The following is a 27523-nucleotide window of genomic DNA, read 5'->3' on the forward strand; positions in this document are numbered from 1 at the left end:
CTTCCCCAACAGAGGCTGATGAGGCTGCTCCAAGTCCTAGTATCCAGCCTGGCCTTGGACACTGCCAGGGATCCAGGGGCAGCCACAGCTGCTCTGGGCACCCTGTGCCAGGGCCTGCCCACCCTCCCAGGGAACAATTCCTTCCCAATATCCCATCCAGCCCTGACCTCTGGCACTGGGAAGCCATTCCCTGTGTCCTGTCCCTCCATGCCTTGTCCCCAGTCCCTCTCCAGCTCTGCTGGAGCCCCTTTAGGCCCTGGAAGGGGCTCTGAGCTCTCCCTGGAGCCTTCTCCTCTCCAGGTGAGCACCCCCAGCTCTCCCAGCCTGGCTCCAGAGCAGAGGATGAGGAATTCCCAGCTGGTTTGGGGACAGAAGTGCTGCACTCCAGACCCTTCAACAGCAGCAGCAACACTTCCCTTGGCCAGGGAGCAAAGCAATGCCCGGGATCCTCTGGATGGCTCCAGAGCAAAGCAGCAGCTGCAGGTCTGTCCATGCTGAGCACATTCCAACTGCACCCCAGGATGGGAAAAAAGGTGAAAAACAGGGAGGAGAAGGTGAATTCATGGATGTTTTTTGAAGTCTGGCTCCATGTGCTGCCTCGCAGCTCCTTCAGAGGTTCCTCCCAGGAAAGCGCTCGATTGATTCCAAAATCCCAATGGCACCACAGGGCTGTAAAACTCCATCCCAAGAGCATTCCCGGCTCACTTCCCGTTGGGAAGGACACATCCCACTCCCGAATCAAACCCAACAAAAGACCTCCATTAAATCGCATCATTTCCGTTGGGTTTTTTTCCCTGGGGAATAATTTCCAGTTCTTGTGGCAGTGGGAAGACTCCAAAGGATCCGGGACCTGCACCCAGGCACCAGCACTGGGACCCTGCACCCCAAAATTGGGTCCCTGCACCCCAAAATTGGACACCCATCCCTATCTGGGACCCTGCACCCCAGCCCTGGAACCCTGTACCCCAACACTGGGACCCTACAGCCCAACAAGGGGACTCTGCACCCCAAAACTGCATCCCTGCGCCCACCATTGGGATGCTGCACCCCAACACTGGCTCCCAGCACTATCTGGGATCCTGTACTGGATCCCTGCACTCCAAAATTGGGTCCCTGCACTATCTGGGACCCTGCACCCCAGCTCTGGGTCCCTGCCCCACCAGCCCAGAGGTGCCCCCAGCATTCCCTGGTTCTGTGACATCACGAGGGAACAACAGAGACCCGGACAAGGCGGAAAATCCCTCGGGATGAAGTCCTGGCTGTGACCATGCCGGGATTTGGGAGCCATTTCTCCACCAATCCTCTGCTGAAGGATCAGTTTGGTGTCCCTTGGTGTCACCCACGTGTGCAGGAACCCTGAGGTTGGCAGAGACGTTCCCGGAGCCTTGCAAACATCCGGGGTTTAATTAAAAGCCCTGCGTAGAAATGTGTTCGTGGCACTGCTCTGGTTGTGAAGCTTAAAAGGAAAATCAGAAATCCTGAACTTCAGCCAGGCTGAGCATCCTGAGGGATCCCTGATTTTCCCTGATCCCACACTGCAGAAGAACATAATCACTTTAATTTTCATTGGAAAGCAAGCACACGGATATTTCAACCCTCATCCCCTCCCTCCCCCTGGAACGAGGCACAGCGATAAAATCCTGCCAGAGACTCCCATTTTCCCCTTTTCACGAGGAGAAGCTTTCCTTGGATGTTCTCCTGCAAATTAAAACCAGCATTTCCCAAGGAGAAGTGCAGAGACTGAGGAACGGCTTCCTCCTTTTCCAAATTGAACTAAAGCATCCAAACGGAGCAATTCCTGTCCGAGGGTCAGCGATCCCAGCCTGGCTCCCTGGACAGATCCCACTTGTCCAAGGGCATTTGGCAGCTCCGGGATCCGTTACAACGTCGTGGTGCTTTTTTAGGAGGAGTTTGCAGGAGCTTTGTTGTGTTCATTGGAATTCTGTGACTGGGACCTCAGTTCCCGGGGAGAAAACTCAGAATCATGGAATCACTAAGGTTGGAGAAGTCCTCCAAGACCATCAAGTCCAACCTTTGATTGAATCCCACTGAATCCCATCCCAAAGTGCTACATGGACCCATTTTTTGGACACTTCCAGGGATGGTGATTCCACCACTGCCCTGGGCAGCCTGTGCCAGTGTTTAACCACCTTTTCAGCTTGGAATTTTCCCTGAATTCCCAACCTGTGTCCTCGTGGTGGAGCAGAAAAGGAAATGTCACCTCCGAGCTGCCCCTGGCTCTATCCCGGAGTGGGAGATGGGAGACTGAACAGAGGAGGGGCTGCAGGGTGGGATGTGGGACCCTGTGCCAGATCCAGGCAGCTCTGGAGAGGGTTCCTGCGATTCCATCCCGCCTGATCCCGTCAGGATCAGCAAACAGCCCTGGTGCCACTGTGGCTGACGGTGGTGGGACCTCCCTGAGGTCACAACCCCTGCAGGGCTGTTCCCACCAGGAATTGTGCTCCGTGCTGGAGCTCTGCCCCTTTTCCTTTCCTCGGATCAGCACCGGGGCTGTTCCCACCAGGAATTGTGCTCCGTGCTGGAGCTCTGCCCCTTTTCCTTTCCTCGGATCAGCACCGGGGCTGTGGCAGAGGGGGAGTTCCCACCCCGGGCTGTGCCTGGCCCTCCTCTCTGCCCCTGGTGCCCAGCTGTCCCCCCAGGACAGTCGGGTTCCCTGTGTTCTGTGTCTTCTCCAGCTGCAGCTCCTGGAAGTGGTGCTGGACGTGGTGCAGGAGCCCCGGGGAGCCCCGGCCGTGCTGTTGGACCTCAGGACTGGAGCTCAGGGACAGGGAGGAGGCGGGATGGGGATGTTCCCTCTGTCTCTGCACGAGGGAGGGAAAGGTCAGCCTGGCTTTGGAAGCTCCAGGAGGATCCTGCCCACACATCCCTGGCTCCTCTTGGCTTGGAGATCAGCCATGGACACAGGGGGCAGCTCCAGGTGGCTGGACACACATCCACAATCTGATGGACATTTCACCGGACAGTGCTGGACACGAAGCCTCTGGAGGTGATCTGGGGGTCCCCGAGGCTCTCTGAGACTCCCACCCCCCCGAGACCCGGCCACCTGAACCCCAGCCCAGCCTCGGAGCAGAACTTGGGGCGTTCACCTGGGTCAGGGGCTCCCTCGGGTCTCCTGGAGCTGGAGCCTCCTCTGGCTGCTGCCTCTGCTCGCCCTCCTTCCCGGGGACAGAAACGCGGCTGGCCCCGCTCCCCGGGACCCCACACAGGGGCTGGAGAGGGGCTGGCATCGCCCACCCTGCGCTCCAAAGTGGAGGCTCCGAGGATGAGGAGCGTGGGACCCTCCAAGGGCTGATGCTGTCATGGACTCCAAGTCCTTCCCAGACCTTCCCCCCGATGCCCAAATCACCTCCTTCCTCTGTGCCGCGGCTCCCAGGGCTCCCTCCACGCTCTGCCACTGCCCGAGGCGCCGCTGGAGCTGCTGCCGGAGCCCCCGCAGGACGTGGAGAGCGCGGCTGGGGGAGAGCAGGGATGGGCTGCAGGAGCCGGGAGGGAGGAGGGGCAGCACGGGCCGGAGCCCCGAGTCCCCCTGGGGCAGCTCCCGCCGAACCCCGAGCGCTGGGACCCACCCGAGGGCTGCCGGCGAAGAGCCCAGTCCCACGGCACTGCTGGGGCGGCGGCCGTGTCCCACGGGGCCGCCGGGGGGGTCCCCACGGCCGGGGAGCCCCCAGCCCGCCCCGGCCCCGCCGGCTCCCGTGGGCAGCTCGGGAGATGCTCCCGGCGGACGCTCCCGGCAGCGCGATCCTGGAGGAGCAGGGAGAGGATCAGAGCAGCACCAGAGGCCCCAGAGCCCGCTCAGCCGCTCCTAGGAAAAGCTTGGGAGCCAGGGCAGAGCTTCCAGGGGAATTCTGGAGCCCCCAGGGCTGAGCAGAGGTTTGGCAGGAGCAGAACAAGCACGGAGACACCGGGGGGCACCTCCTCTGTCCCCCGAGCCACCCCGAACACAGTGCGTGCCCCCGACACCACTGTCCCCACCAGCCCCTCTCCTGGAGGGGGGGTCAAAACCTCTGGGCGGCCTCAGAGGAGCCGCACATCTGGGCTGCTGTGCCCCCCCGGCTGAGCCCCCTCCCTGCGGACCCACTCCCCCGGCTCGGTGCTCAGCTGTGTCCTGGCGGCTGCCTCGCATCCCCCCCGTTCCCCTCTCCCTTCCCTGACCTGCTCCAGGGCCTCCTGGAGCTGCCGAAGGGTCTCCACCTTGTCCCTCTGGAGCAGCCCGTGGAGCCGGTGCAGCACCCGCAGCCTCTGCTCCAGGAGGGCGCGGCTGCCCCGCTCCAGCTCCCGCAGCCTCTGCAGGAGAACCAGAGCCGCGTCACCCCTGGGGCTGCCCAGGGCCACCCTCCAGGGCCTGGAAGGCTCTTCCCAAGGGCGGTGTCCAGGCAGGACACCCAGCTCCCTCCTGGCTGGGGTGGCACCACCCCAGCTTTGACGCCCATTGGAAAAGAGCTGGGGTTTGGTGGGTGAGTGCCCAGGAATTCTCACCCCAGCATCAAGCCCTGCCTGCTTCCCTGCCCTTCCCAAAATTCCAGCTCTCCCTGCCTCTGCTGGGGCTCTCCAGGGACCTTCTGACCAGTCACCCCAGTCTGCCTACAGCCACAAGGGTGGTTTTCCCAAGAAATTCTTCTCCTAAAAGCCTCAGTCCCTCAATAAAAACTCCCTGTGGATAAATCCAGTTTGGCTCTTTGGGAATTTGGGCAGCACAGAACGTTTCCCATGGGATGTGCGTGCCTGGAAAAGGGGCTGAGCTGCTGACAGGGGTGGGATGTGCGTGCTCCTTCCCACGGCCCCTCCGCTGTGATTTTGGCCCCTCTGGAAAACCGGGAGAGCGCTGACCTCCAGCAGCTCCAGTTTCTCTTCTTGAGGAGTCGCTGTTTTCCTTTTCTCCTCGTCCAGCCTCTCCCGGCCCACACAGGCTCCCTGCCCCTGCCAAGACTGGAAAATCCCCCTCGTTTCCCATTCCCACATCTTTGCCTCTCCCAGCAGCCGGCTCTGGCTCTCCCATCACACCCAGGAGCAGCAGAGCCGTGGCCGTGCCAGCACAGCCCCCCCGGCCTGTCCCTGCCACCTGCTGCAGTGCCAGGCCAGCTTGGCCCTGCTTGGGCCGTCTCGAGGTCACCTCACCATCCTCTGCAGGTCCGTGTGGCGCCGGTGATGGGTGTCCCAGGTGTGTCCCAGCAGTGCCAGGCCAGCCCTGTGCCAGGGACACCGTCACCACATCCCCGGTCACACCACGGCCCAGCTCTGCCCACGGGGTGCCCATTCCCTCTTGGGCTTCCAGTGCCACCCTCTGCTCCAGCCTCAGTGCCGGACTCGTCCCTGGGGCCCCCATACCTGGCTCTGTCCCCTTGGGTCCGAGGCTTGGCACCAGATCCCAGCTCTCTTGTCCCCTCCTGGCTCCTCCTCAGGGACCAGCGCAGTGGCACCGGCAGCCCCGCCACCCCCTGGCATCCAGGAGTGGGGTCACAAACCCATTTATCCCTTTTCCAGTGCATGTCCTGGCCACATCCCGCTGCTCTTCACATCCCAGCAGGACGCAAAGCCAGGAGCATCCCTGCATCCATCCCTGCCCCCCACCCCGTGCCTCCTGTCCCAGCTGGGGCTGTACCCGTGGCAGACCCCAAGCCCCACACCCCAGGGTCATACCTTGCAGGGCAGCCCCACTTCCTGGTCCCCACCTGGGCACACAGGTGACCCCCATCGCCCGGGGGCTCCCACTGCTGTGCCAGCACCTGCGGGGAAAACGGTATTTGGGGGAGGGGGGAGCCCACAAACCCGCAGAAACCCCACAGGAACTGGGGCTGGTCCCTGCCACCGTGTCCCTGGACCTGCTGTGCCCATTCCCCTGCTTGTCCCAGCCCTGCACCCTCCTCCAGCACCTCCCAGTGCCCCACGGCCAGCCCAGACTCACTCTTGCTGCTGCTGCCTGCTCCTGCCCTGTCCACATCATCCACAGCGAAGGTGACATTCCCCCCACGTCTCCAGAGAGCTGGTGGCTCCTGTCGCCTCATGCTCAGGGCGGGATGTCCCCTGGGCATGGCACTGCTGACCCTGGGAAAACTGCTGCCAGGAGAGCCTGTCCTTGTCCCAGCCCTGCTCCTGCCAGCAGAGATCCCTGGAGTTCTCCAGGAATGCCCAGGCAAGGCCATGGCCGACAGGTCCCCATGGGGAGAGTCCCTGCGGCCCAGGGCTGGCTGCCCAGAGGGGACTGGCCCGGGGACCCCCCAGGCCATCCCCGCGTGGCTCAGGCGGGATATCCTCGCTCCCAGAGACTCCAGGCTCTCCCTCCTCCTCCGGGACGGAGCCCTGTCCTGCCAGGAATGTCTGCCCGGCTCCATCGCCAGCTGTAGCCGCACGTCCAGGCTTCTCCCTGCGGGCAACAAGGACTCCTCCTGCCCAGGATGAGCTCCCTCCGTGGGCACGTCCCCAGCAAGCTCCTCCTGGCACAGCAGGGGCTCCACCATTCCCTCCCAAAAGCTGGCAGCGAAGTCCTCGGTGCAGATGGAGCTGGAGCTGCTCCGGTGCCCCGGGCTGGGTTGGGAGCCCAGGAGCTGAGCCCAGGAGTGCTCCTCTTCCCGTGGGACAGGGCTGTCACCCCGGGCACAGCCGGCACGGCGTCCTGCCAGCTCTGCAGGGGACAGCAGAGTCATGAGCCCACCCCGGTGGGAAGGAGCCATCCCATCCCGCTGGATCTGAACCACCTTGGAGGGGCCGGCAGCTCCTGTTCTCATCAGGGAGCACTCGGAGCACACCGAAGCACAGACACTGAGCACAGCCCACCCTCTCCTGCAAGATCCTCAACTGCTTCCAGTAGGAAAAGCCACAAGATCATCTTTATTTTCATTTTAAACCCGGCTCAGTTTTGACCTTAATGATGCTCCCAGGGTCAGCACAGCTCAGCAGTGAGGGCAGTGCCAGGGATGGCTGGCAGCATCCAGGATGGGGCAGGGATGCTGGCAGCTCTTTCCAGGAAGGAATTTTCCCTAATACCCAATCTAAACCTCCCCAGCACAGCTTGAGGCCATTTCCCCTTGTCCCTGTTCCCTGCGAGCAGAGCCCGACCCCCCCGGCTGCCCCCTCCTGTCAGGGACTTGTGCAGAGCCACAAGGTCCCCCCTGAGCCTCCTTTGCTCCAGCCTGAGCCCCTTTCCCAGCTCCCTCAGCCGCTCCTGGGGCTCCAGCCCCTTCCCAGCTCCCTGATCCTCTGCTCCAGCTTCATTCCCAGCCAGGCCTTGCTCTGCAGGAGAGCTGGTAGAGGGGGATGGGGGGCAAAGCAGAGCTGAGAAAGCCCCAAAGTGCCCCGTCCCCACTCACCGGCCATCCCGAGCCAGCGAGGACACTGTCGGGATGGATGTCACCGTCCCTGCTGCCACCAGTGCTCAGCACAGCCACCCCTGGGCGCTGCAGGGAGCAGAGCAGGGAATGGGGCAGGGAACAGGGCAGGGAATGGGGCAGGGAATGGGGCACTGCCAGCTGTGTTCACCGGGGGGGACAAGGCAGGAGCACCCCGGTGCTGGTGCTGCATCTGCACCCCCACAGCCCAGCCCCGCAAAGGAACCCCCCCCCTCCCATACCCCTCACCTGGATCTGCCGGGCATCAGCAGGGTCCAGCTCCAGGATCCTGAAAACCCTGGGATGCAGAGGTGCAGAGAGGAGAAAAGAAGCGCTGAAGGTCCCAGAGCCCTTGGGGTGGGTCAGAAATCCCCAGGGGGGTTCTCCAGTGGGGCCAGGCAGGGCGGGCACCACCCTGGGCTCCCAAACCTCTGCGAGCTGGAGGGGATGGGACAAGTCCGTGCCGGAGCAAAGGTGTGCTGGCCCAGGTGTGCTGGTCCAGGCTGAGTGAAGGTGCTGAGAACCGACCCAGCCCAGCCCAGCCCAGCCCGGCCCGGCCCGGCCCGGCCCGGCCCAGCCGCCTCCGGAGCTGCGGCGCCAGCGGGTGATGGGGCACGGGGGTGTTTTCCCTTAGAGGCAGGACATCGGCACTGGAGCTGCACCCGGCAGCTGCGGGTCCCCAGTGCCACCGCCGAGCCCAGCGCACAGGGAGGGTCCCGGTGCCGTGGTCCCGACCCCAGCCCCACTCACCTGGGGCCGGCAGAGAGGAGGCAGGAGCGGGCCGGGCAGGGCTGTGTGTCCCTGTCTCCTGGCAACATCCCGCAGGGACCGGTCTCGGCCTGCCCGGATTCCCCACCCGCCTCCGCAGCCCCTGCCCGGACCCTCCTCCAGCTCCCCCGGGCCAGCTCCTGCCCACCATCCCCAGGGAATCTCCCGTGCCTCGGCAGCTTCCCCTGAGCCACCTCTGCTGCTCCTCATTCCCCGTTCCTCCTCCTCTGGGCCACCATCTTCCCCCTTGGCCAGGCTGCCCAGGGACATCTCCTTCCCGATGATCTCCTCTCCTGGCCCATCTCTCCCTCCCTGGGCAACCCCTTCCTGGTGCTCCTTCAGGCTGTTGCTCCAAGATAAATCTCCTTCCCTGCTCCTGCTTCCCTGCACCTCCTGCCTTGGACAACTTCCCCTGGATCACCTCCCCTCCTGCCCCTCAAACACCTTCCCAAGACCATCTCCTCCCCTTGACAACTTCCCCCCCCAGATCCTTCTCGTTCCCTGAACCACCACTTCCCTGGACCTCCCTGTCCTTTGGGCAACCTTCTCCTTTGAGCAACATTCCCTGGATCTTCTCCTTCCCACACCACCTTCCAGGACCCCTCCCCGTCCCCCACCCCTTGTCCGTGTCCCCGCTCACACCCAGAGCTCCTCCAGAACCCCCCACCTGCAGCCCCGGGGAGCCAGCGACCGCCTCAGCACCGCGGCTTTTAAAACTCCCGAATCCAAGTTTTATTTCCGTGTAGGAGAAGAGGGATCACTCACAATATATTATTGTTCAAAAAGAAAATACATTCAACAGCATTTACAGTGGAATGACATTAAAATCCTCGAGGAGGAACAGAAGGACCAGGAGATGGTGCTCTGGTTAAGTGCTGCTGAGAAGATGATCTCTGGAAGATGGAGCGATTTTTTTCCATTAGCCTAAAATCCGGGGGATTTCTGGGTTGGGGGTGCTCCTCGTGCTCCCCCGCGCTCCGTGGAGCTGTGCAGGGTCTATGATGGCGATTCCCAGACGGATGTGGCAATGGGGGCACAGCAGAGGGGACCCCTCGGGGCCCCAGAGCCCAGCAGGACCCTCGGTGCCAGCACTTTGGGAGCAACATCCCGCTCCCTGCTCTCCTCCGCCCGGGAACACCCCCATCCAGCTTGGGAACAGCCTGTGCCAGAGCTTCTCCCCGCTCCAGCTCCCGGGTGACACTTGCATTAACACAGCAGAAAGGAAAGTAAGGCATCCTGAAGAGCTCCATTTCAGCCCATTTTACAGACCCCATCGGGCCTCGCGTGGGGAAGATCCCCGGGACACTTCGGTGCTGCCACAACCCCAGGCAGCGGCATCAGGGATCAGGGTGGAGCATCCTCCCTCTCCCAGGCAGGACACCTGGGGCGGGACACGGGCAGCTCTCCACAGGCTGAATCCCAGGCTGGATCATTTAAGATCAGCCTTCCCGAGCCAGGGCAAAGCTCCAGGAAGGAGTGAACACTCTGGAACAGCTGCTGCAACACTCGGCACACTGGGAAGCAGCTTGGAGCATCCCACTCCCAGGAATCCCTAGTACCGCTCCTCAAACCCCAAACACATCATTGCCAGATGGGAATGTCTCTGGAACACCTTTTCCATGCCACAGGAACAAGCTTTGGAGCAAAACGTTGCTTCCCTGCAATGGGAATCATTCCGTCACCATCACCTGAGCTCGGGGACGAGCCAAGGGGAATCGTACTCGTGCTGCAAAAACTCAGACAGACCCTTCTGTCTTCATCATTTTTCATCTATTGTGTACCATAGAAATTTAAGCAAAATAATTTTATATATATTTATATATATATATGTATAAATTAGAAGCAAATAAATAAGATTAAAGGGTGCACTGAGAGCAGCAGGGGCTGCCCCGCACCACGGTGACGCCGTGGGGACTGTACACTGTGGGGTCACAGGGATGGAAGTGCTGGAAGCTGATCAGGAGGAAACTGATGGATGAGGAACCTGATTGCATAAGTGTCCCGTGTGCAGCCTGGATATTCCAGTTACCGTTGCCTCAAGGTTCGTTATTGCTAATTAACTTCCACGTGGGTGTGACAGCCCCAGAGGCAGGGTCAGTGTGGTTTGATGGAGAGCCGGAGAAGGAGACAGCAAAAATGGGATGCAGCAGGGCCAGTGCAGGTCTCCAGGTGTCCCTGCTACTCCCTGGCCCAGCAGATCCCATCTTTGGGATGCTGCCACCTCCTGCTTCCCCTCGGTGCTCCGGTCCTTGCCCATCACCGACAGTGCTCGCTCCACTTCTGCTGGTGCATCCCGGGCCAGGCAGGGTGATGGCACCCAGGAGGGGAGAGGGGGACGGGAGGTTCCCTGCCCTGACAAACTGGAGCTGCTCCAGGGAGAGGCCAGGATGAGGGAGGAGAGGAATGGGAGCCAGGAGAGGAATGGGAGCCAGGAGAGGAATGGGAGCTGGGAATGGGCACTGGGGTGCAGGGAGCCTCCAGACTCCCCATGCCAGGGACTGTGCCAGGCCTGTCTGGCTGAAGGGGGAAGACACTGGGCAGGGAGATGCAGGACCAAGGCTCCATCCCAGCGGCACCACGGCATCTCTCCCCTCCTCTCCCCATGGCATCAATTCCCTCCTCTCCCAGCCGGCATCAGGCACAGCTCAGCAGGGAGACACCCATGGAAAAGCCGGCATCGAGACCCAGCCCTCGTGTGCAGGGAGATGGAGCAGGGACGTGGAGTCGGGAGAGCCACTGGGATACAAACTCCTCCCTGCCTCTGCCCAGCATTCCCAGCCTCGCTGAGGCCATCTCCCCCTTTGGATGTGGTTGCAGGAAAACCAAAGCAAAACCTCACTCAAACCACTCCCACATGATAAAGACAGGCCCAACCTTTGCCTGAACACATCCAACTGCGGGGAAGCGGCTCCAACGCTCTTGAAAAAAACAAAAACAGGGTCAAAAACCCCAAAGTCACCAGCTGAAATATCCTACTTGGTGTTACTGGGATGAGTGGGCACTGTGGAACCACCAAGAGCCTCTGGGATCAAGCGCCGCGGCCCCTGGGGACAGTTTTCCAAGCAGAGTTGTTCGTGTCCGTCTTTGAAGGAAGCCTGAACCAGGAGCAGGATTTGTGTTTTTTAAAAAAATAATTCCATGAAGTCCACACAGAAATAGGGTCCCAAAAAAAAAAAAAAGCAAACCCCAAAGAAAATGGCAAAGAGAAGAGCTCACACAAGCACGGCATTCCCACACCCCGGGCATCTTTGGAAGTTGACGTCTCGGCCGCCGGAGCCAAGGCGCTGGAGGATATAGGCAGCAACTCCTGACAGCAATGAACATCCTCAACCCAACCCAGCTCCACGTGTCCTCGTTCCTAATTAGTCGCTGGAAAAGCCATCATTAAAAAAAATCAAAAAAACCCCCCAAAAAACCCAAAAACCAAACCAAAACAAAACAAGAAAAAAAACAAAAAAAAAAACCCCCCAAAAAAAACCAGATGCTATTTATTAGTGCGTAAAAAAATAGGTTTGGAATCCCTGTTTGGATCTCTGCATGTATTGACTCTGTGTCGGCCCGGCGGGACGCTGCTGGCGTGTCCTCGCTGTCCCTCGGGCTGTGCCGGTGTCCCAGGGGTGGCCCCAGAGCACTGGGGGGCTCAGAAGATGTCGGGGCACACGCTCCAGTCCTGCCTGTCCTTGGCCTCCCAGTAGCCGCCCTTGTAGACACAGATCAGCTCCCCGGTGACAGCGTCCACCTTGCGCTCGAACCACAGCGGGATGTACCCCTCGTAGTCCTTCCCTGGCCGGGCAGAACGGGGGTCAGGGGGGCTTCTCCACCTGCAATCCCACAGCTCCCACGGCTGCCCCAAGGGCCAGGACTGTCTCTTGGTGCTCCCAGAACTTGGGGGCTGATTTGAGCCCAGCCCTGGGGGGTGATTTGAGCCCAAGCCTGGTGTGGTCACAACGGCCAAGGGAGGACTGGCCTCCAGAGGGACAAAGTGACCGGTGGGACATGATGGCCAGGGACATGATGACCACCAAGGCAAAGCGGCCAACAGCCCTCCCTGCCAGAGCCCACTGCCCCAAAACCCACCCAGCCCCCACAGGTGCCCCAAACCCACCCCACAAGAGCCCCCCAGAGCCGCCCTCCCCTTGCAGGGTCTGTCCTCCACGCTCATCCCGCAGCACGGGCAGCGCAGTCCCTGCATCCCGAACCATCCCAACCCATCCCAGGGCACCTCACCTTCCTCCAGGGCCTCCACGGCCTCAGCCTCCCTGCGCCGGCGCACGGCTCTCTGCTTCTCCTCCAGCCTCTGCTTCTCCACGTTGGCCTCGTCCCAGCGGCCGCTCTCCATGAGCCGCTGGTCGGGGCGCAGCCGGCTGTCCGTGGGCGCCACGCGCTCCTCGGGCTCGTTCAGCGTCAGCGCCAGCTCCGAGAAGAAATACATGTTCTCGGCGTTTTCCCTGAATCCAGAGAGCCTGGTCAGGATGGGGGCTGGGGGATACCTCAGGCACAGCCCCCCAGCCCCACTGATCCACCCCTGCTGTGGCAGCCCTGGGGTGGCAGCAGGGGCAGGGCAGGGCCCGTCCCCTGTGCTGGCACTGCTGGGGCACCTCCAGTGCTGGGGCAGCTCTGGGACCCTCCTGATAAGAGAGACCTGGAGGGGCTGGAGCGTGTCCAGGGAAGGGAACGGAGCTGGGAAGGGGCTGGAGCCCCAGGAGCGGCTGAGGGAGCTGGGAAAGGGGCTCAGCCTGGAGCAAAGGAGGCTCAGGGGGGACCTTGTGGCTCTGCACAAGTCCCTGACAGGAGGGGGCAGCCGGGGGGGGGGTCGGGCTCTGCTGCCAGGGAACAGGGGATGGGATGAGAGGAAATGGCCTCAAGTCGCACCACAGCAGTTTTAGATTGGATATTAGGGAAAATTCCTTCCTGGAAAGGGTGGGCAGGTGTTGGAACAGGCTGCTCAGGGCAGTGGTGGAGTCCCCATCCCAAGAGAAAATCCCCAAAGCAGGGACTGTCTCTTGGTGCTCCCAGGGCTCAGAGACCAATTTGAGCCCAGCCTTGCTGTGGTCACCACGGCCAAGGGAGGACTGGCCTCCAGAGGGACAAAGTGACCGGTGGGACATGATGGCCAGGGACACAATGACCAGCAAGGCAAAGCAGCCAACAGCCCTCCCTGCCAGAGCCCACTGCCCCAAAAACCCACCCAGCCCCCACAGGTGCCCCAAACCCGCCCATAAGAGTCCCCAAAACCCTCCCCTTCCAGGGACCCGTTCTCCCACCTCAGAAAAAGCCACTCTGCCCACAAGTTCCACATGAGCCCCCCCATCCTGCAGGGCCCTCGGCAATCCCATCCCCATCCCAATCCTGTTCCATCCCACCCCAGGGAACTCACGGCAGCGGGTACTTCCTCCACAGGACCTTTGGGGACAGTGTCTGGTAGACAGTTTTCTGCTTGCCCTCGGTGCTGGTGCTGCCGTGGCTGCTGTGGACGATCTTGGAGCACTCCATCTTCTCATCCCACGTGCCAGACATGACGTAGTGGGCTTTGCCATCGGCGTCGCTCACCACCCCCGTCACCTGGCAGGGGGACACGGCTCTGGTGGCATTTGGGAATGCCCAGAGGGACAGCTTCCCCTCCAGATACCCAGCTGGATGTGGTGCTGTATCTCCTGGGACATCCCTGGCCTTGCAGCAGGGTGTCCAACCCACCAAACCCCTCCCAGGTCTCAGAGCTGCAGCTCCGGCCCATCAGAGCCAAACCATGGACACGGAGGTGCCACCCAGCCCTCCCTGCTGACCCACGTTGGAGGTGCCTGAGCAGTCCCTGGGCCCCGTGCTGGGGCTCATCCCAGCGGAACTGGGAGCCTGGAAGAGCCAGGTCTGACCCCTGAAGGAGCAGGGTCATCGCTGGATACTCACCTTGCGGGGGACATCCCTGGAGAAGTAGCTGTAGGGGGTAAATTTCAGCTGGCATTTATCTTTGGACTTATGGTTAACAATCTCTATTTCACCAGACTGGATAAAAGACACAGAACCACAGCAGGGAGAGACAGAGGAGGCGTTAGTTGGAGTGCAGGCACAAACCACCACCGGGCACAGCAGCACCAGTGGCTGTCCCCCCACAGCAGCCACCCCCAGCACCTGCTGGGCTCGGGAGGAGCCATGAGGAGCTCCAGGAAGCAGCTCCCATCCCTGCCAGGGAAGCACAGCCTCCCATCATGGCAGCAGCGTGTGCCCTAGGAGGGCAATGCTCCTCCAGCCCCCCAGAGCCAGGCAGGACCTGTCCCCTCACCCACCTGGTCGATCCAGAGCTTGCCCACGATGATGTTGTGCACAGTGGAGGTGACTTTCCTCCACACATAGTGATTCCCACTGGAGTGGAACTCCAGGTGGATGGCGCCTGTGGAGAGAGGAATGATCTGAGCTCAGCAGGGGCAGATGTGCCCCAGAGCCCACCACCAGCACTGTGCTCATCCTCAGGGCCAGCCCTCTCCCTGAATCCCCCAACCAGGTCTGGCTCTGGATTCATCCCTCCCTTAGTCTGCTCCAGGAAGGGAGGTACAAATCCTGCCAGGTCCTCTGCCCTCCGCCAAAAACACTCATTTTAAAAGCAGGACAGAAATGTGCTTCCTGGTTGATTCAAGCACTCTGGGAATGCTGCTCAGCCCAGGGACAGGCAGAAGGAAAATAAAATGCTGAAAGGAGACAGTTTATTGCACTTGGCTGGCAGGGAGAGGCTTAAAACAGGCAGCAAGTTACTTTAAACACCATGGAAGGGGAAATCAATTCCTGGGCAAGCAGGGTATTTCCAAAGGAAAGGAGCCTCCCTTTGCAGCTGGCATCATTTCCACTTCCAGGGCAGACGTGTTATCATTGGATCACTGGATCAGGAGCACAAATCTGGGCTCCTTAAATTGCCTGGGGTGGAATTCACTGAGCCCCAGGTGAGCCCAAGGAATTCCCAGAGTCCCAGGGGAGCCCAGGGGATTCTCTGAGCCCCAGGTGACTGCAAGCAATTCCTAAAGCCCAAGGACCCAGTTTCTTTAACTCTTGGGTTTTGCATGAGCAGTGCAAGGCAATAACCCCAGAACCCACCACCTACCCAGTGGCATGATGGAGAGGTATTTGCCCCTGAACTTGCTGGAGATGGTGATGTCCTGCCACAACGTCCACCCTCGCCTGGAGTACACGTGGTGGGCAGCTGCCGGGGGGTGGTGGCTCACCTGGGGACAGGAAACACAGCCCGTGAGGACACCGGAGAGCCCCGCTGAGTGCTCGGAGAGGTGACAACTCCACACCAGCTCGGCACTAAGGATGCTCCAGGCCCTGGACACCACATCAGCTTTGGCATTAAGGATGCTCCTGGCCACCACAACCTCGGAGGGACCCAACATGCGGTGCCCTGGTAGCAAGGGGAGACATGCTGGGATCCTGCCAGGATTTGCTAAGGCTCATTCCAAAGCATGATCCGTAAAACCTCCACTTGAGCAACCATCGCTGTGAGATCCTGCTGCTCCGTGATCTCGGGACACAGCCCTGCTTTCCTGAGATCCTGGCTGAGAAACATGGATGTGCTGGCAACCCAGTAATCCCAGTGGAACAGCACCTGGGAAACCCCAGAGGACACAGGCCCACAAGTTGTCCAAAACACACAGCAAGAGTTTGGCTTTTCCCTCACCCACACCCCGGGCTGGAAAAGCGGCCACAGCATCCTAAACCCAGAGAGTGACTTGTTAGAGGATGGTGCTCACATCGCCCTGCCCTGGAAAAGCTGCCCAAAACAAAGGTGGGAGCAGGAATATCCCAGGCAGAGGGATCTGCCCTCAGGCAGAGGGATGTGCCCTCAGGCAGGGTCTCAGCTGCTGGCACAGCCTGGCACGCACCGACCCTGGGCCGCGCAGCGCAGCCGGAGCTCCGGGATGATTTCCCTGCTGTAAATACAGGCTGAGCGCCCCAGGCTCTGGATTACACACACGGGCAGGGCCAAGGCCTCGCCATTAAATCCCAGTCAGCAGCAGCAGGAAATCCTATTTGGATAACTGGATTTCAGGCACTGGATTATCACTGCTTGGCTGGGCGCGTTGGCGGGCTGGGAAGCACAGGCAGCATCCACGGAAAATTCAGAGCAGCGGGAAAGGCGTCTGGAATTGGTCAGAAATACCAAATTTGGGTGCAAAGAGAGGAAAACTGGGACCAACCGGAGAAAGTAATTCCAGGCAGGTTATTTATTTGGGAGGGAACAAGGATGGAGGAAGGAGTGTGGTGAAGAGGGGGGTGAAAGAGTGAGAACAGGGATGACAAAGTTTGGGAATGATGCAGTTGGGGTGTCCAGCAGTACTGGACAGGCAGGATTGGGAATAATGTGGTCTGAGGTATCCAGAGGCACCCAACAGGCAGCCCTGGGCTTGGCACCACAGCTGGGATGGGGCTGATAAATCCACCCAGGAGTTCCAAGTGCAGCTCAGGAGGGTCAGGGCGGCTGCTGGCTAAGGGATGGATCCTGGCAAGGAATCATCCACTTCCAATGGCCCAGGCTAAACCAGGTGACAGACCAGGAACTGCTGCCAGGCAAGGGGAGGTGAAGGTGTGACACTGCTGAGGTGGGTGAACCTGAGCTCTGTGACAGCCACAGGGCTGGGGTGGCTGAGGGATGAGGCCACCTCTGAGCCTGTTCCTGGGAGCAGAGCAGGCAGGGGGCTGCACCAGGGCTCAGGTTGTGGCTGCCATTGTCCCACCTCACTCCAGATGGTCCAGGCTGGGATGGACCATGTGGGGACGTGCAGAGCTGGGTGACATCGGGCACACAGCTCTGGGGAGTGTGGAGGGACAGCAGAGCCAGGAATTCTGGGGATTATCTACTGCAGGACCTTCCTTGTGTCACAAGCACAGGGTCACACTGCCAGGAGACCCCACACAGCCTGTTCCCCATCACTGCCCGGAGCAGCACGGCCAGGAGAGGTGGGGTGGGATGGGATGGGATGGGATGGGATGGGATGGGATGGGATGGGATGGGATGGGAGGTGCTGTCCTGCCTCAAGCCAGTGCTCCACAGGTGTCCGACAAGTTTGGGCACCCCCTGCCAGGGAGGGCTTTGCCCACACCTGGGTGGCCTGCGAGGAGCTGGTGGCAGAGCCTGGCACTGCTGCAGCAACGGCTCCAAACCTGGGGATGAAGGGCCAAGCTCATCGAGTCCAACCTGTGACCCATCCCCACCTTGTCCTCAGCCCAGAGCACTGAGTGCCACGTCCAGTCCTTCCTTGGACACCTCCAATGCCGGGAGAAGAGCCCAAGGAAGGCTCAGGGAGATGCTGGCTCTCCTCCCACGGAGCCGCAGCCCTCACCTGCTCACAGAGAGATCGGAATCCCAGCTCCTCCAGGCGATCCAGCTCGAAGGTCTCCCCCAGGAGGGGGTTGAATGGCTTTGCAGTGCGGTGGACAGTGGTGGAGTAGGAGGACACGGAGAAGGCGGCCACAAAGCACATCTGCTCCGTGGAGCTCTCGCACTTCACCGCCTTGTCCAGCAGCTCGTGGTACTCCAGGTCCTCCGTGAGCCGCTGCAGCATGGACAGGGGCTCGTTGAAGTTCACCTGGAGGGGAACGAGGCAGGGTTAGGAAAGCAGCAGAGATCCCCAAAAGGCACCAGCAAGGCCCAAGGATGGAACATGTGCTCTGCTCCCTGATCTGTGCCAGCCAGCACCAAGGGCTGGGGTGTGGGGGAGCCTGGTTATCAGTCAGGGATCACCCCAGGTTATCACCCTGACCCCAAAATGAGCCTCAACAATGAGATCAGCTCCCTGCTGCCTCTCAGCCAGCAGCCCACTGGCCACAGGACAGGGATGTGCTGCTCCCCAGCCTGCCCTCATCGCCTCCTGGGAAAGCCATCCCTGTGCCACACTGACCCAGCTGCCCAGAAAACCTGGAAAAGCCCCATTTTGGGGTCTCCCTGCTCCTGGGACTCCAGTCCCTCGCTCTGAAAATACTGTAATTAAAAAATAATTGAAAGTAAGGCAGAGCCCGGAAATGTCTTCTGCCTTTTTAGTTTCAGCTCAAAACAAAGAAATATATATTAAGAGGAGCAGATGGCTGAAGGATGGGAGAACCACTTCTGTAAGCCAAGTTAAATACTTCATAGTAGAAAAAACAAACTCCAGATTCCAGGATTTTGATTTTTTTTTAGATTCTCCACTCAGGGATTTAGCCTGTAAGTGGCAGGGATCTTACAGCATCACAGAAAGAGAAAGCTGGGGACAAAGAGCAGCATGAAAGGGCAAATCACTTGGGATAATTCTTGGGAGAGATGCAGAGAACAAAACCAGCAGCTGCATCCCCAGCACTGCTCAGGCAACAGGGAGCAAAACCCTTCCATAGGGGAAGAAGATGAATCGACCCAAATTCCAAATTCCTACAACCGCTTTCCTCCTTTTCAGTGCTGCAGGTTTGTTCCTTCAGAGGAACACTAAGGAGCTGTTTGCACGAGAGGTTTGTCAGTGCATCACATCCCTGGGAAGGGGATGGACCTCAGAAGACCTCAGAGAAATCTCAGAAATGCTCTTAATTCATCAGGAATCTCCCCCAAAGAATTCCCACGTGCAGCTGAGCTTGTGGGGTGGATCCTGGTGCATCTCTGGCAGGACCTTCCTTCTCATTCCATAGGGACTGTGGGATCCTTCAGGATTTCATAGAATCCCAGAACGGTTTGGGTTGGAGGGACCTTAAATCCCATCCAGTGCCACCCCCTGCCATGGCCAGGGACACCTCCCACTGTCCCAGGCTGCTCCAAGCCCCAATGTCCAGCCTGGCCTTGGGCACTGCCAGGGATCCAGGGGCAGCCCCAGCTGCTCTGGGCACCCTGTGCCAGGGCCTCACCCTGTTCCCTCACAGGGAACAATATTTTCTTATATTTAATCTAAACCTCCTCTCTTCCACACTGCCCTCAGGTTTGGACTCAAGCAGCTCCCAGGATGATTTGATTGATAGAAAAAGTATGAATTTCACATCCTGAGCTTATTCCTGTGCCCATCATGCCCTGATGTGCTGCTGCTGCAGAATTGGATGGTGCTGGGCTGTGCATCCCGGCTGGAAACAGCACAAGGAAGAGACAGCTCATCACTCTCAGCCAGAGCTCTGAGCTCTCACTCTGGCTCTGTCTGAAGAGACAAAACACAACCAATCCAGCATCCCAGCCTCTGGAATGTGCTCCTTCCCCTTTATCCAGCCAAGGATGGACCACGAATAAGGCTCTGTGCAGCCCATGTGAGGGGCTGTTCCACACAGCTCCCCCAGCAAACCCCTTCTGGCCACCACAGGGAGCCTTTGCCCCCAGGGCTGAACCAGCAGCACCCTAAATCCTTGCCCCAGCACCTCCTTCACCAAAAAGCTGCTCTCTGTAAGGAAAATGAGGCTCTCTGAGTCCCTGGGGTGGAACCCAGCCCTGGCTGGTGCAGGTGGGGCTGAGCCCTGAGTGTCCAGCCCCTGGGGAAAACAACAGCAGCAACAAGGTCCCTTCTTCATAAATCCTCAGGGATTCACGGTGTCCTGCTAACTCCATGCCTCTGCAACAGCTGGATTTGCAGAGGACACTCAGGCAATGTCCCCTCTGCTCCAGCTGGCCCTGGAGCAAGGATGTGCTGGAGCCAGTCCAGAGGAGGCCACGGAGGTGCTCCGAGGGCTGGAGCCAGGCTGGGAGAGCTGGAGGTGCTCACCTGGGGAGGAGAAGGCTCCAGGGAAACCTTGGAGCCCCTTGCAGGGCCTAAAGGGGCTCCAGGAGAGCTGGAGAGGGACTGGGGACAAGGCATGGAGGGACAGGACACACGGAATGGCTTCCCTCTGCCAGAGGGCAGGGATGGATGGGATATCGGGAAGGAATTGTTCCCTGGGAGGGTGGGCAGGCCCTGGCACAGGGTGCCCAGAGCAGCTGGGGCTGCCCCTGGATCCCTGGCAGTGCCCAAGGCCAGGCTGGACATTGGGGCTTGGAGCAGCCTGGGACAGTGGGAGGTGTCCCTGCCCATGGCAGGGGTGGCACTGGATGGGTTTTAAAGTCCCTTCCCACCCAGGCCATTCCACAATTTCAGGGTAAGCATGAGGGCTCTGCCAGCACAGAATCCAGTCCCTGGTGACAATCTCCTGTCCCTGCTCGGGGCTGCTGTGCCACCACAGCACCAGCAGGACCATGCAGAGCTGTACCCCAAACCCTGTGCACAGCCAAGAGCTGCCCAAACCCACCCCCTGTGCCAGCCCTGGTGCCAGGGACACTGGGACTCACGGGCATGGGGATCTTGGAGAGCTCTTTGCCAATGCAGTTCTTCATGATGCTCCAGAGGTTAAGGCTGTAGTTGGGTTTGTCGGGAATGCGACTCCGTCTCCTTTTCCTCGGCAGGAGATCTTTGCCCGTGGACTCATTGTAGCTGCTTTGATTTGAGCTCTCAAAGACCTGTGGAAGCAACAGAAGGACCTCAGGTTTAAGCTGGACCCAACCACACCCAGCAGCTCCCAGGAACAGCAGCCACAGCTCAGGAGACACCTGAGGAGCATCGCTGGAAGCCTGTTCTGCAGGGAGATGAGGTACAATTGCCCCCCAACACCTTCCTGCTTCCCTCAGGAGAATGTTTAGGATGCTGATGACTGCTGACATCTGTCCCCCACCCGTGACTCACAGAGGAGCCACGACAGAGCACCTGGACCCAGCTGGAGGGTCCCTTCACAACATCCCCTCTGCCCTGGTTCCACCCCACCAGGACCATCCCTCCCGCTCTGCCCGGCCAACTCACGCTGTCCTCCAGGTTCCAGTCCTCGGGGTGGCCCTCGCTGGCCCCGCTCAGGTTGCTGCCCGAGCGCCTGTGGGAAGGAAACAGAGGCTGGTGAGCACGGGAAAGGGCAGAGCAGGGACAGAACAGCCAGGGCTGGGGCAGCATCACCAGAGCAGCTCCCTGCACCACCCCAGGAGGCTGTCAGGAAAGGAAAGGGGTGACAGAGGCTGGGCACAGGTGTTAGGAGGGGATTCTAAGGATGCTCAGGAGGGGACAGGATGCTCAGCCCCAGCCCTGGGGGCACAGAGATTCTGCTTTTGTCACCAAGCCCAGTGATGTGACCATGGGTCAGACCACAGGTTCCTCCAGCCCAGATGTCCACGGAGGAGTAAGAGCAGGTGACAGCAGACAAAGGGCAGGGATGGATGGGATATTGGGAAGGAATTGTTCCCTGGGAGGGTGGGCAGGCCCTGGCACAGGGTGCCCAGAGCAGCTGTGGCTGCCCCTGGATCCCTGGCAGTGTCCAAGGCCAGGCTGGACATTGGGGCTTGGAGCAGCCTGGGACAGTGGGAGGTGTCCCTGCCCATGGCAGGGGATGGAATGAGAGGAGCTTTAAGGCCCCTTCCAAGCCCAAACCATTCCATGGTTCTGTGAAGGCAAGGTGCTCCCTGCCTCTGCCCAACACCCCGAGGGATTTCCCTCCAAGTCCCTGCTCCCATCAGCTGAGGGGCAGAGGACTCAGCTCTCCCACAGCACGGGCTGACACCTGCCCTTCCTCACCTGCTCCACTACAACTGGAGCTATCCTCAGCCTTGCTCCAGGAATGCAGGAGCAGCCGCACACAGGATGGACGCCTGGACAGAGGCTGGGAAAGTTTTGGGGGACGTGCCCACAGAGTGACCTCATGGGAGAGGCTGCTGCAGGAAAACCGGCTCTTCCCAGCCCTTCCCACATTCCCAGGCAGGCCGGGGGTGGTACCTGTGGTGCTTGGGGTCCGCGGTTACAGTGATAAAAGCTGGTGCATCCTCCATGGCATCGAAGTACTCCGTCTCCTCATCTTCATCACTGGCCTCTCCTTTGGCAGACTGCACACTCCCTGCTGGCACAGAGGCACAGAAACGCCCCGTGCTGCCGGTCACCTCCGGAGCCCACCGCGCAGGATCTGTCCCCACAGCCCCCACTGTGTCCCCGTCGCAGCCTGACCCCTCCTCTCCACCCACCCCACACCCCGAGGATGCTGTACCGATTTCCAGCTCCTAAAAGTGCCCTGCTCCCCAAGCCAGGCACACCAGGCCACCCTGCCACGCTCGGGAGCACCCCCGAAAATGCCCCGAGGCTGCCTGAGGGTGACACGGGCTCCTCACTCCCGCGCCCCACCCGCGTCTGGTGTGTCTGGTGTGGCTCCACTCCCGCACCGCCCCGTCCGCCGGGAAATCCGGTTTGGATTAAAGCAGGAAAACAAAAAGTCACGTGCTTCAGGTGATGCTCGGAGAGGTTTCCCAGCCCCGCGTTTACAAACATTGCTCTGCTGCGGGGGAAGGATCGATGGCTGCCGAACAGGCGCTGACCGAGCAGTCCCGGTGCAGCTTCCCTGCTCCCCCCACCTCATCCTGGACAATCCCATTCCCTGCCTCATTCCCACACTCTCCACCACCTCAGGCGGATGGATTCTGCCTGTCCCCGCAGCCATTTCCACCCTGCCCTCCCCAGCTGCACCTCAGAATTGTTTAGGCTGGAAAAGCCCTCTGAGAACATCAAGTCCGTCCATTCCCCCAGCACTGCTCAGGCCACCACTGACCCGTGTCCCCAAGCACCACATCCACACGGCTGCTAAAGCCCTCCAGGGATGGGGACAGGGCTGGACAACCCTTTCCATGATGAAATATTCCCCAATATCCCAACTAAACCTCCTTTGAGGCGATAGAGGAACGAGGGCAGTGCCTGGCACCACCATCACCCCCCCTCCAGCAGCCACTGCTCTCTCCCTCGGGTCTGTATTTCCTTTAAAGTGAGACCCAGCACTATGAGCAGTTTTTGTGGCTGTAACTAATGCTTCCCTGGGGGAAGGACATTTGGCAGGAATCTGCAAAGCTGTTAGATCGTATTGCAAACGAGCCCCGGCTGTTCCACTGCCACCCCCCCACGCAGCCAACTCAGCAGCGCCAGGGGACCCTGAGCCTTTTCCCAGTGCCGTGGCTGCCCTCCAGCACCCAGAGATGTGCCCGCCAGTAAGGGTTAAAGCTCCCAAAATAGCCTGGAATAGCAGGGGCGAGCTGGGGACACAGCCCTCTCTCGCATCTGTATCTTGGGGACATCCAAGTCCCTGAGCAAGGACAATTAGGAATAATTATGGTGTAATGGGATCCATTTAAAAAAATACCATGGGGATATAGGGCATTGCCTTGGGCATCCTTCCCATGGCTGGCAGCTCGCTGGGAACAGCCAGGCAGAATGCCCTGGTCCATCCCAGAGGTCCCTGAGCAGCCCGGTCCCATCCCGGGGGTCCCCGAGCAGCCCTGTCCCCTCCCAGGGGTCCCCAAGTGGAACACCCTGGTCCATCCCAGAGGTCCCTGAGCAGCCCTGTGACATCCCAGGAGTCCCTGAGCAGCTCTGTCCCATCCTGGGGGTCCCCGAGTTGAATGCCCTGGTCCATCCTGAAGTTCTTCAGCAGCTCCATCCCATCCTGGGGATCCCCAAGCAGCCCTGTCCCATCCCAAGGGTCCCCGAGCAGCTCCATCCCATCCTGGGGGTCCCTGAGTGGAACACCCTGATCCATCCTGGAGGTCCCATCCCAAGGGTCCCCAAGCAGCCCCAACCCATCCTGGGTGTCCCCAAGCCACCCTCTCCCATCCTGGTCCCAGAGCAGCCCTGTCCCATTCCGGGGATCCCCAAGCAGCCCTGTCCCATCCTGGGTGTCTCCAAGCCACCCTGTCCCATCCTGATCCCAGAACAGCCCTGTCCCATCCAGGGGACGCCCGAGCAGCCCTGTCCTCATCCAGGGGATCCCAGAGCAGCCCTGTCCCATCCCAGGGATCCCAGAACAGCCCTGTCCCATCCTAGGGATCCTGGAACAGCCCTGTCCCATCCTGAGGATCCCGGAACAGCCCTGTCCCATCCCAGGAATCCCAAGCAGCCCTGTCCCATCCCAGGAATCCCTGGCACTCACCCTTGGCGGTGCTGGAGATGCTGGCGGTGCCCGAGGCCAGGCCGGGCGCCCCGCGGCAGGCGCGCTCCAAGCTGTTGTGCTGCTTGGCTAACTGCTCGATGGTCTCCTCCAGCCGGATCCGCTGCTCCCGCTCATGCTGCAGCAGCCGCTGCCATTTCCGGCTGTGGCTCTCGGCTAAGTCCAGGAAATCGCGGCAGGCCTGTGGCAGGAAGGGACAGCTCAGCTGGGAGGTGTCGTGGTGCACGGCGATCCCGGGGCTGGTTCCCCAACACCTCCCTCCTGCTCCTCTCCCAGGAGCGTGGTTTTACCAGCTCCTGGAGCTTTGCTCAGTCCCCACACCCACAGCCCAGCTCCGGCCCTGCAAAGCTGAACCACCCCCAAGGACGTGGCGGCAACACGGACAACTGTCCATGGCAGCCTGGCCTGCCAGAGCCTGCCCACAGCCTGTCCCTGTCCCCATCCCTGATCCCGTTGTGGTCCTCAGGAGCCCAGGCTGGGCTCTCACAGCCCTCAGCCAAGCCCTGGCTCAAGCAGCACCTCCATCCCCAAATCCAGCAAATAAGGAGAAGGTGGATGGGACAGTGGTCCCCATGGTGACAGACACAGAGAGGAGAGGAGAGGAGAGGAGAGGAGAGATCACAGAATCATGGAATGGTTTGGGGTGGAAGGGACCTAAAGATCATCCAGTTTCAATCCCTTGCCATGGGCATGGACACCTTCCAGGGACACTATCCCAGGGTGCTCCAAGCCCTGTCCAACCTGGCCTTGGACACTTCCAGGGATGGGCAACCATAGCTTCTCTGAGCTACTCAAGCCAGGAGCCAGCGATCCCCATGCTCCAAGAAGGCAGAGAGGGAGGATGCCCAGCTCCTCCCCGGAGCTGCACAGCCCAGGACAAGCACAGGCCCCTGCAACACATCCACCATGGCCAGAACCCCCCATTCCCTCCCCAATGAGCCGAGGGGGCCCCCCAGCCGTGGGGACCCCACGGGTGCGCTGGGGACAGGGAAGGAGGGCTCAGGGATGCTCTAAGTGAAGCCTTGCAGTACACACAGCATCCCCATCTGGGCCACCGGGCAGGGGACAGCTGGGACACCACAACCCACGCTGGCAGGAGAACCCCTTGGCACTAAACCCTCCCCCAAAGCCCCCCAGGACTGGCATCACCCAGCCCCGGCTGCGCCACATTCCCAGCGGGAGATTTCCGGGAGCAGGACATCCGCCCAGGGCCGGTGTCCCACACTGCCTCATCCCAGACAATGGTCTCACAGGACAGCCTGGCCCTCACAGCTCTATTTTTAGGTTATTTTCCATCTTAGATGAAACCCTGAGTTCCCGTGGCCTCGCTGCTTCCTTTGCCATCAGCGCCACGTGCAGCAGAGCACGGAGGCAGAGCTGCTCCTCCCAGCCCGAATCTCTGCAAGATGCGACACACTGAACTTCTTATGTTTCAAAGTAGGAAAATAGGATTTTTATGGAAATTCTCCAGGAGCTGGCAACAGGCAACACGAAGGGAAATTAACTGTGCTTATGCAGCTCCTTGTCATACCAAGGAATTCCAATGGATAAAGGCTGGCTGAAAAACTCAAACCTATTCCAAAGTACTACAACCCGAGTCTGGATGTCTGACAGACTTCCAACATTCCCAGAACTTGCTTGTTTTCCATGTTTCCAGCTATTTGGGTTCCACAGATCATCTATCCAGCTCTTGGCAGGTTACTCAGCATTTGGGCTGCAGGTGGCACCTGAGGATCGAGGTAACTCCTGGTCAAGTAGCAGGTTCAGGGTTTCAGCTTCCATGACTTGCTCTGATTTTACCAGGATTTGTCCAAGAAAAGCTCTAATGAATCAGTTCTTCATCAAACCTTTCCTTTGGATAGGAGCAGGATTTGAGACTCATTCAGGGAAAGTTTTTCCTTTAAGGTTTTGCTTCACATACACTTGGAACGTGGAAGGACCAGACCCTACGTGTGCCCCCTCTATCCCCCCTTTGCTGCTTTTCCAACCGAAGGCAGGGAGAGCCGAGCCCTGTCCCGCCAAATTCCTGGCTGTGCTCCCATCCTACATGAGATCAAAACCGGGATCAGTTTTGGGACCCTCCTGACAAGAGAGACCTGGAGGGGCTGGAGCATGTCCAGGGAAGGGAAGGGAGCTGGGAAGGGGCTGGAGCCCCAGGAGCGGCTGAGGGAGCTGGGAAAGGGGCTCAGCCTGGAGCAAAGGAGGCTCAGGGGGGACCTTGTGGCTCTGCACAAGTCCCTGACAGGAGGGGGCAGCCGGGGGGGTCGGGCTCTGCTGGCAGGGAACAGGGACAGGAGGAGAGGGAACGGCCTCAGGCTGGGCTGGGGAGGGGCAGGGTGGATGTTGGGAACATTTCTTCGTGGAAAGGACTTTCCAGCCCTGGCACGGCTGCCCAGGGAGGTGGTGGATCCCCATCCCTGGAGGGGTTTAACAGCCCCGTGGATGTGGCACTGGGGGACAGGGGTCAGTGGTGGCCCGGGCAGCACAGGGTAATAGTTGGACTCGATGCTCTCAGAGGGCCAGACCAGACCCCACATTCTCAGGGCCGTGTTTTCACCTCCTCCTCTGGAAACAACTCAGCTTCTCCCCACCCCAAAATCCTTCTGGGAGCCACCCACGACCCAAAGTCCACGAGGACCCTGCCCTGGCCCTTCCAGGGACACCGCCCTGGGCCAGCTGCTGGCTCTGTGTGTCCCACGGACGCACTGGGCTAAGAGGATGAAACCAGGGCAAGTAATGGGATATGGCCCTGACCTTCCCATCCCAGCCAAGCTCATTATCTGCTCCAAAGGCCCAGCTCCACAGGCAGCATGCACAGGAATGCCCAGTTTGGCAGCAAGGGCGGGAAGTGCCAGCTGCTCCCAGCTCAGGGGCTGAGCGCTTTAAAACGAGATCACCTGTAATTATCCTACTGCAATTAACCAGGGGCTGGAAGGTGGAACAGGGAATTAGGGGGAAAGGAGGTAATTACAGAGGAGCCACGGGGAGGCAAGGCTGGGAGCTGGGAGGAGAAATTGCTCCAGCAGCTGATGGGAGTCAACATCCTAATAAAAACCAGCAGGTAACATCTCGGAATGTCCCATCCCAAAGCTTCACAGAGGATTCCATGCTGCATCCCAAAGGGAAATCTGCACCAACAGGCTTCATTTACAGCCAGATAAAAAATATCCAAGTGATGGAGAATGGCTGTCAGCATAGCAGAGCGTGGGGAGGCTTTGGGGAGATGAGCAGGATGGTCCTCACGAGGCCACAGATCCCACCATGGGCTGTGGAGCTTCCATGGAGCAGGTCAGGACAATGCACGGTCTAGGCTGCATCCCACAATGGTGTCCATGTGGATTTAGGAGCTGGCTGGGATCCATGCAGGGATTATTCCTTAGATTTTGAAGGCTGTAGGGCCCCTCTCTGCTGCCTCTTCCTCTGTAATTCAGACAGTGGCTTGATCCAAACCCGGATCAAAGGATCTGGATCAACCCAAACAAGGATGATGTTTGCTC

General features: G+C 60.0%; 3 protein-coding genes across 9 annotated transcripts in view; all 3 read right to left on the minus strand.

The window, feature by feature from the left end:
• Window positions 1-304: 304 nt before the first annotated feature.
• LOC120410863 lies at window positions 305-4451 on the minus strand. Its single transcript, XM_039561342.1, has 4 exons — window positions 4434-4451; window positions 4174-4305; window positions 3368-3823; window positions 305-2822 (listed from the first exon to the last, which is right to left on the minus strand). The coding sequence occupies exons 1-4, from the start codon at window positions 4449-4451 to the stop codon at window positions 2571-2573; spliced, it is 858 nt and encodes a 285-aa protein (XP_039417276.1). The 3' UTR covers window positions 305-2570.
• A 1201-nt stretch (window positions 4452-5652) lies between these two features.
• Window positions 5653-7404, minus strand: LOC120410864. Its single transcript, XM_039561343.1, has 3 exons — window positions 7326-7404; window positions 5924-6640; window positions 5653-5744 (listed from the first exon to the last, which is right to left on the minus strand). The coding sequence occupies exons 1-3, from the start codon at window positions 7330-7332 to the stop codon at window positions 5653-5655; spliced, it is 816 nt and encodes a 271-aa protein (XP_039417277.1). The 5' UTR covers window positions 7333-7404.
• A 1413-nt stretch (window positions 7405-8817) lies between these two features.
• The window catches only part of OSBP2 (oxysterol binding protein 2), a 97235-nt gene continuing 78529 nt past the window's right edge, over window positions 8818-27523 (minus strand). For 3 of the 7 annotated variants that reach the window (XM_039560923.1, XM_039560921.1, XM_039560925.1), the window contains 11 exons: window positions 24009-24207; window positions 21821-21938; window positions 20864-20930; window positions 20359-20526; window positions 17438-17683; window positions 15199-15319; window positions 14393-14496; window positions 14016-14111; window positions 13489-13673; window positions 12339-12559; window positions 8818-11894 (listed from right to left, as the gene is read on the minus strand). In XM_039560923.1, the coding sequence (XP_039416857.1) occupies window positions 11752-11894; window positions 12339-12559; window positions 13489-13673; window positions 14016-14111; window positions 14393-14496; window positions 15199-15319; window positions 17438-17683; window positions 20359-20526; window positions 20864-20930; window positions 21821-21938; window positions 24009-24207 (1668 nt within the window). In that variant the 3' untranslated portion in view covers window positions 8818-11751. Of the gene's footprint in view, window positions 11895-12338; window positions 12560-13484; window positions 13674-14015; window positions 14112-14392; window positions 14497-15198; window positions 15320-17437; window positions 17684-20358; window positions 20527-20863; window positions 20931-21820; window positions 21942-24008; window positions 24208-27523 lie in introns of those variants that run through there. The other 4 variants (XM_039560922.1, XM_039560920.1, XM_039560924.1 and 1 more) reach the window with 2 other exon arrangements.

The sequence above is a fragment of the Corvus cornix genome, chromosome 15 (assembly GCF_000738735.6).
Source record: "Corvus cornix cornix isolate S_Up_H32 chromosome 15, ASM73873v5, whole genome shotgun sequence".
NCBI classification, from domain to species: Eukaryota; Metazoa; Chordata; class Aves; order Passeriformes; family Corvidae; genus Corvus; species Corvus cornix.

What these genes read in the sequence shown, in the direction of transcription:
- LOC120410863 (XM_039561342.1), bottom strand. An exon ending in TCCAGGAGGCCCTGGAGCAG is followed by an intron (nt 3,824 to 4,173) that starts GTCAGGGAAGGG and finishes AGCTTTTCCTAG; the next exon opens with GAGCGGCTGAGCGGGCTCTG. An exon ending in CCGCGGCACAGAGGAAGGAG is followed by an intron (nt 2,823 to 3,367) that starts GTGATTTGGGCA and finishes TCCCTCGTGCAG; the next exon opens with AGACAGAGGGAACATCCCCA.
- LOC120410864 (XM_039561343.1), bottom strand. An exon ending in AGCAGGCAGCAGCAGCAAGA is followed by an intron (nt 5,745 to 5,923) that starts GTGAGTCTGGGC and finishes TTTTCCCCGCAG; the next exon opens with GTGCTGGCACAGCAGTGGGA.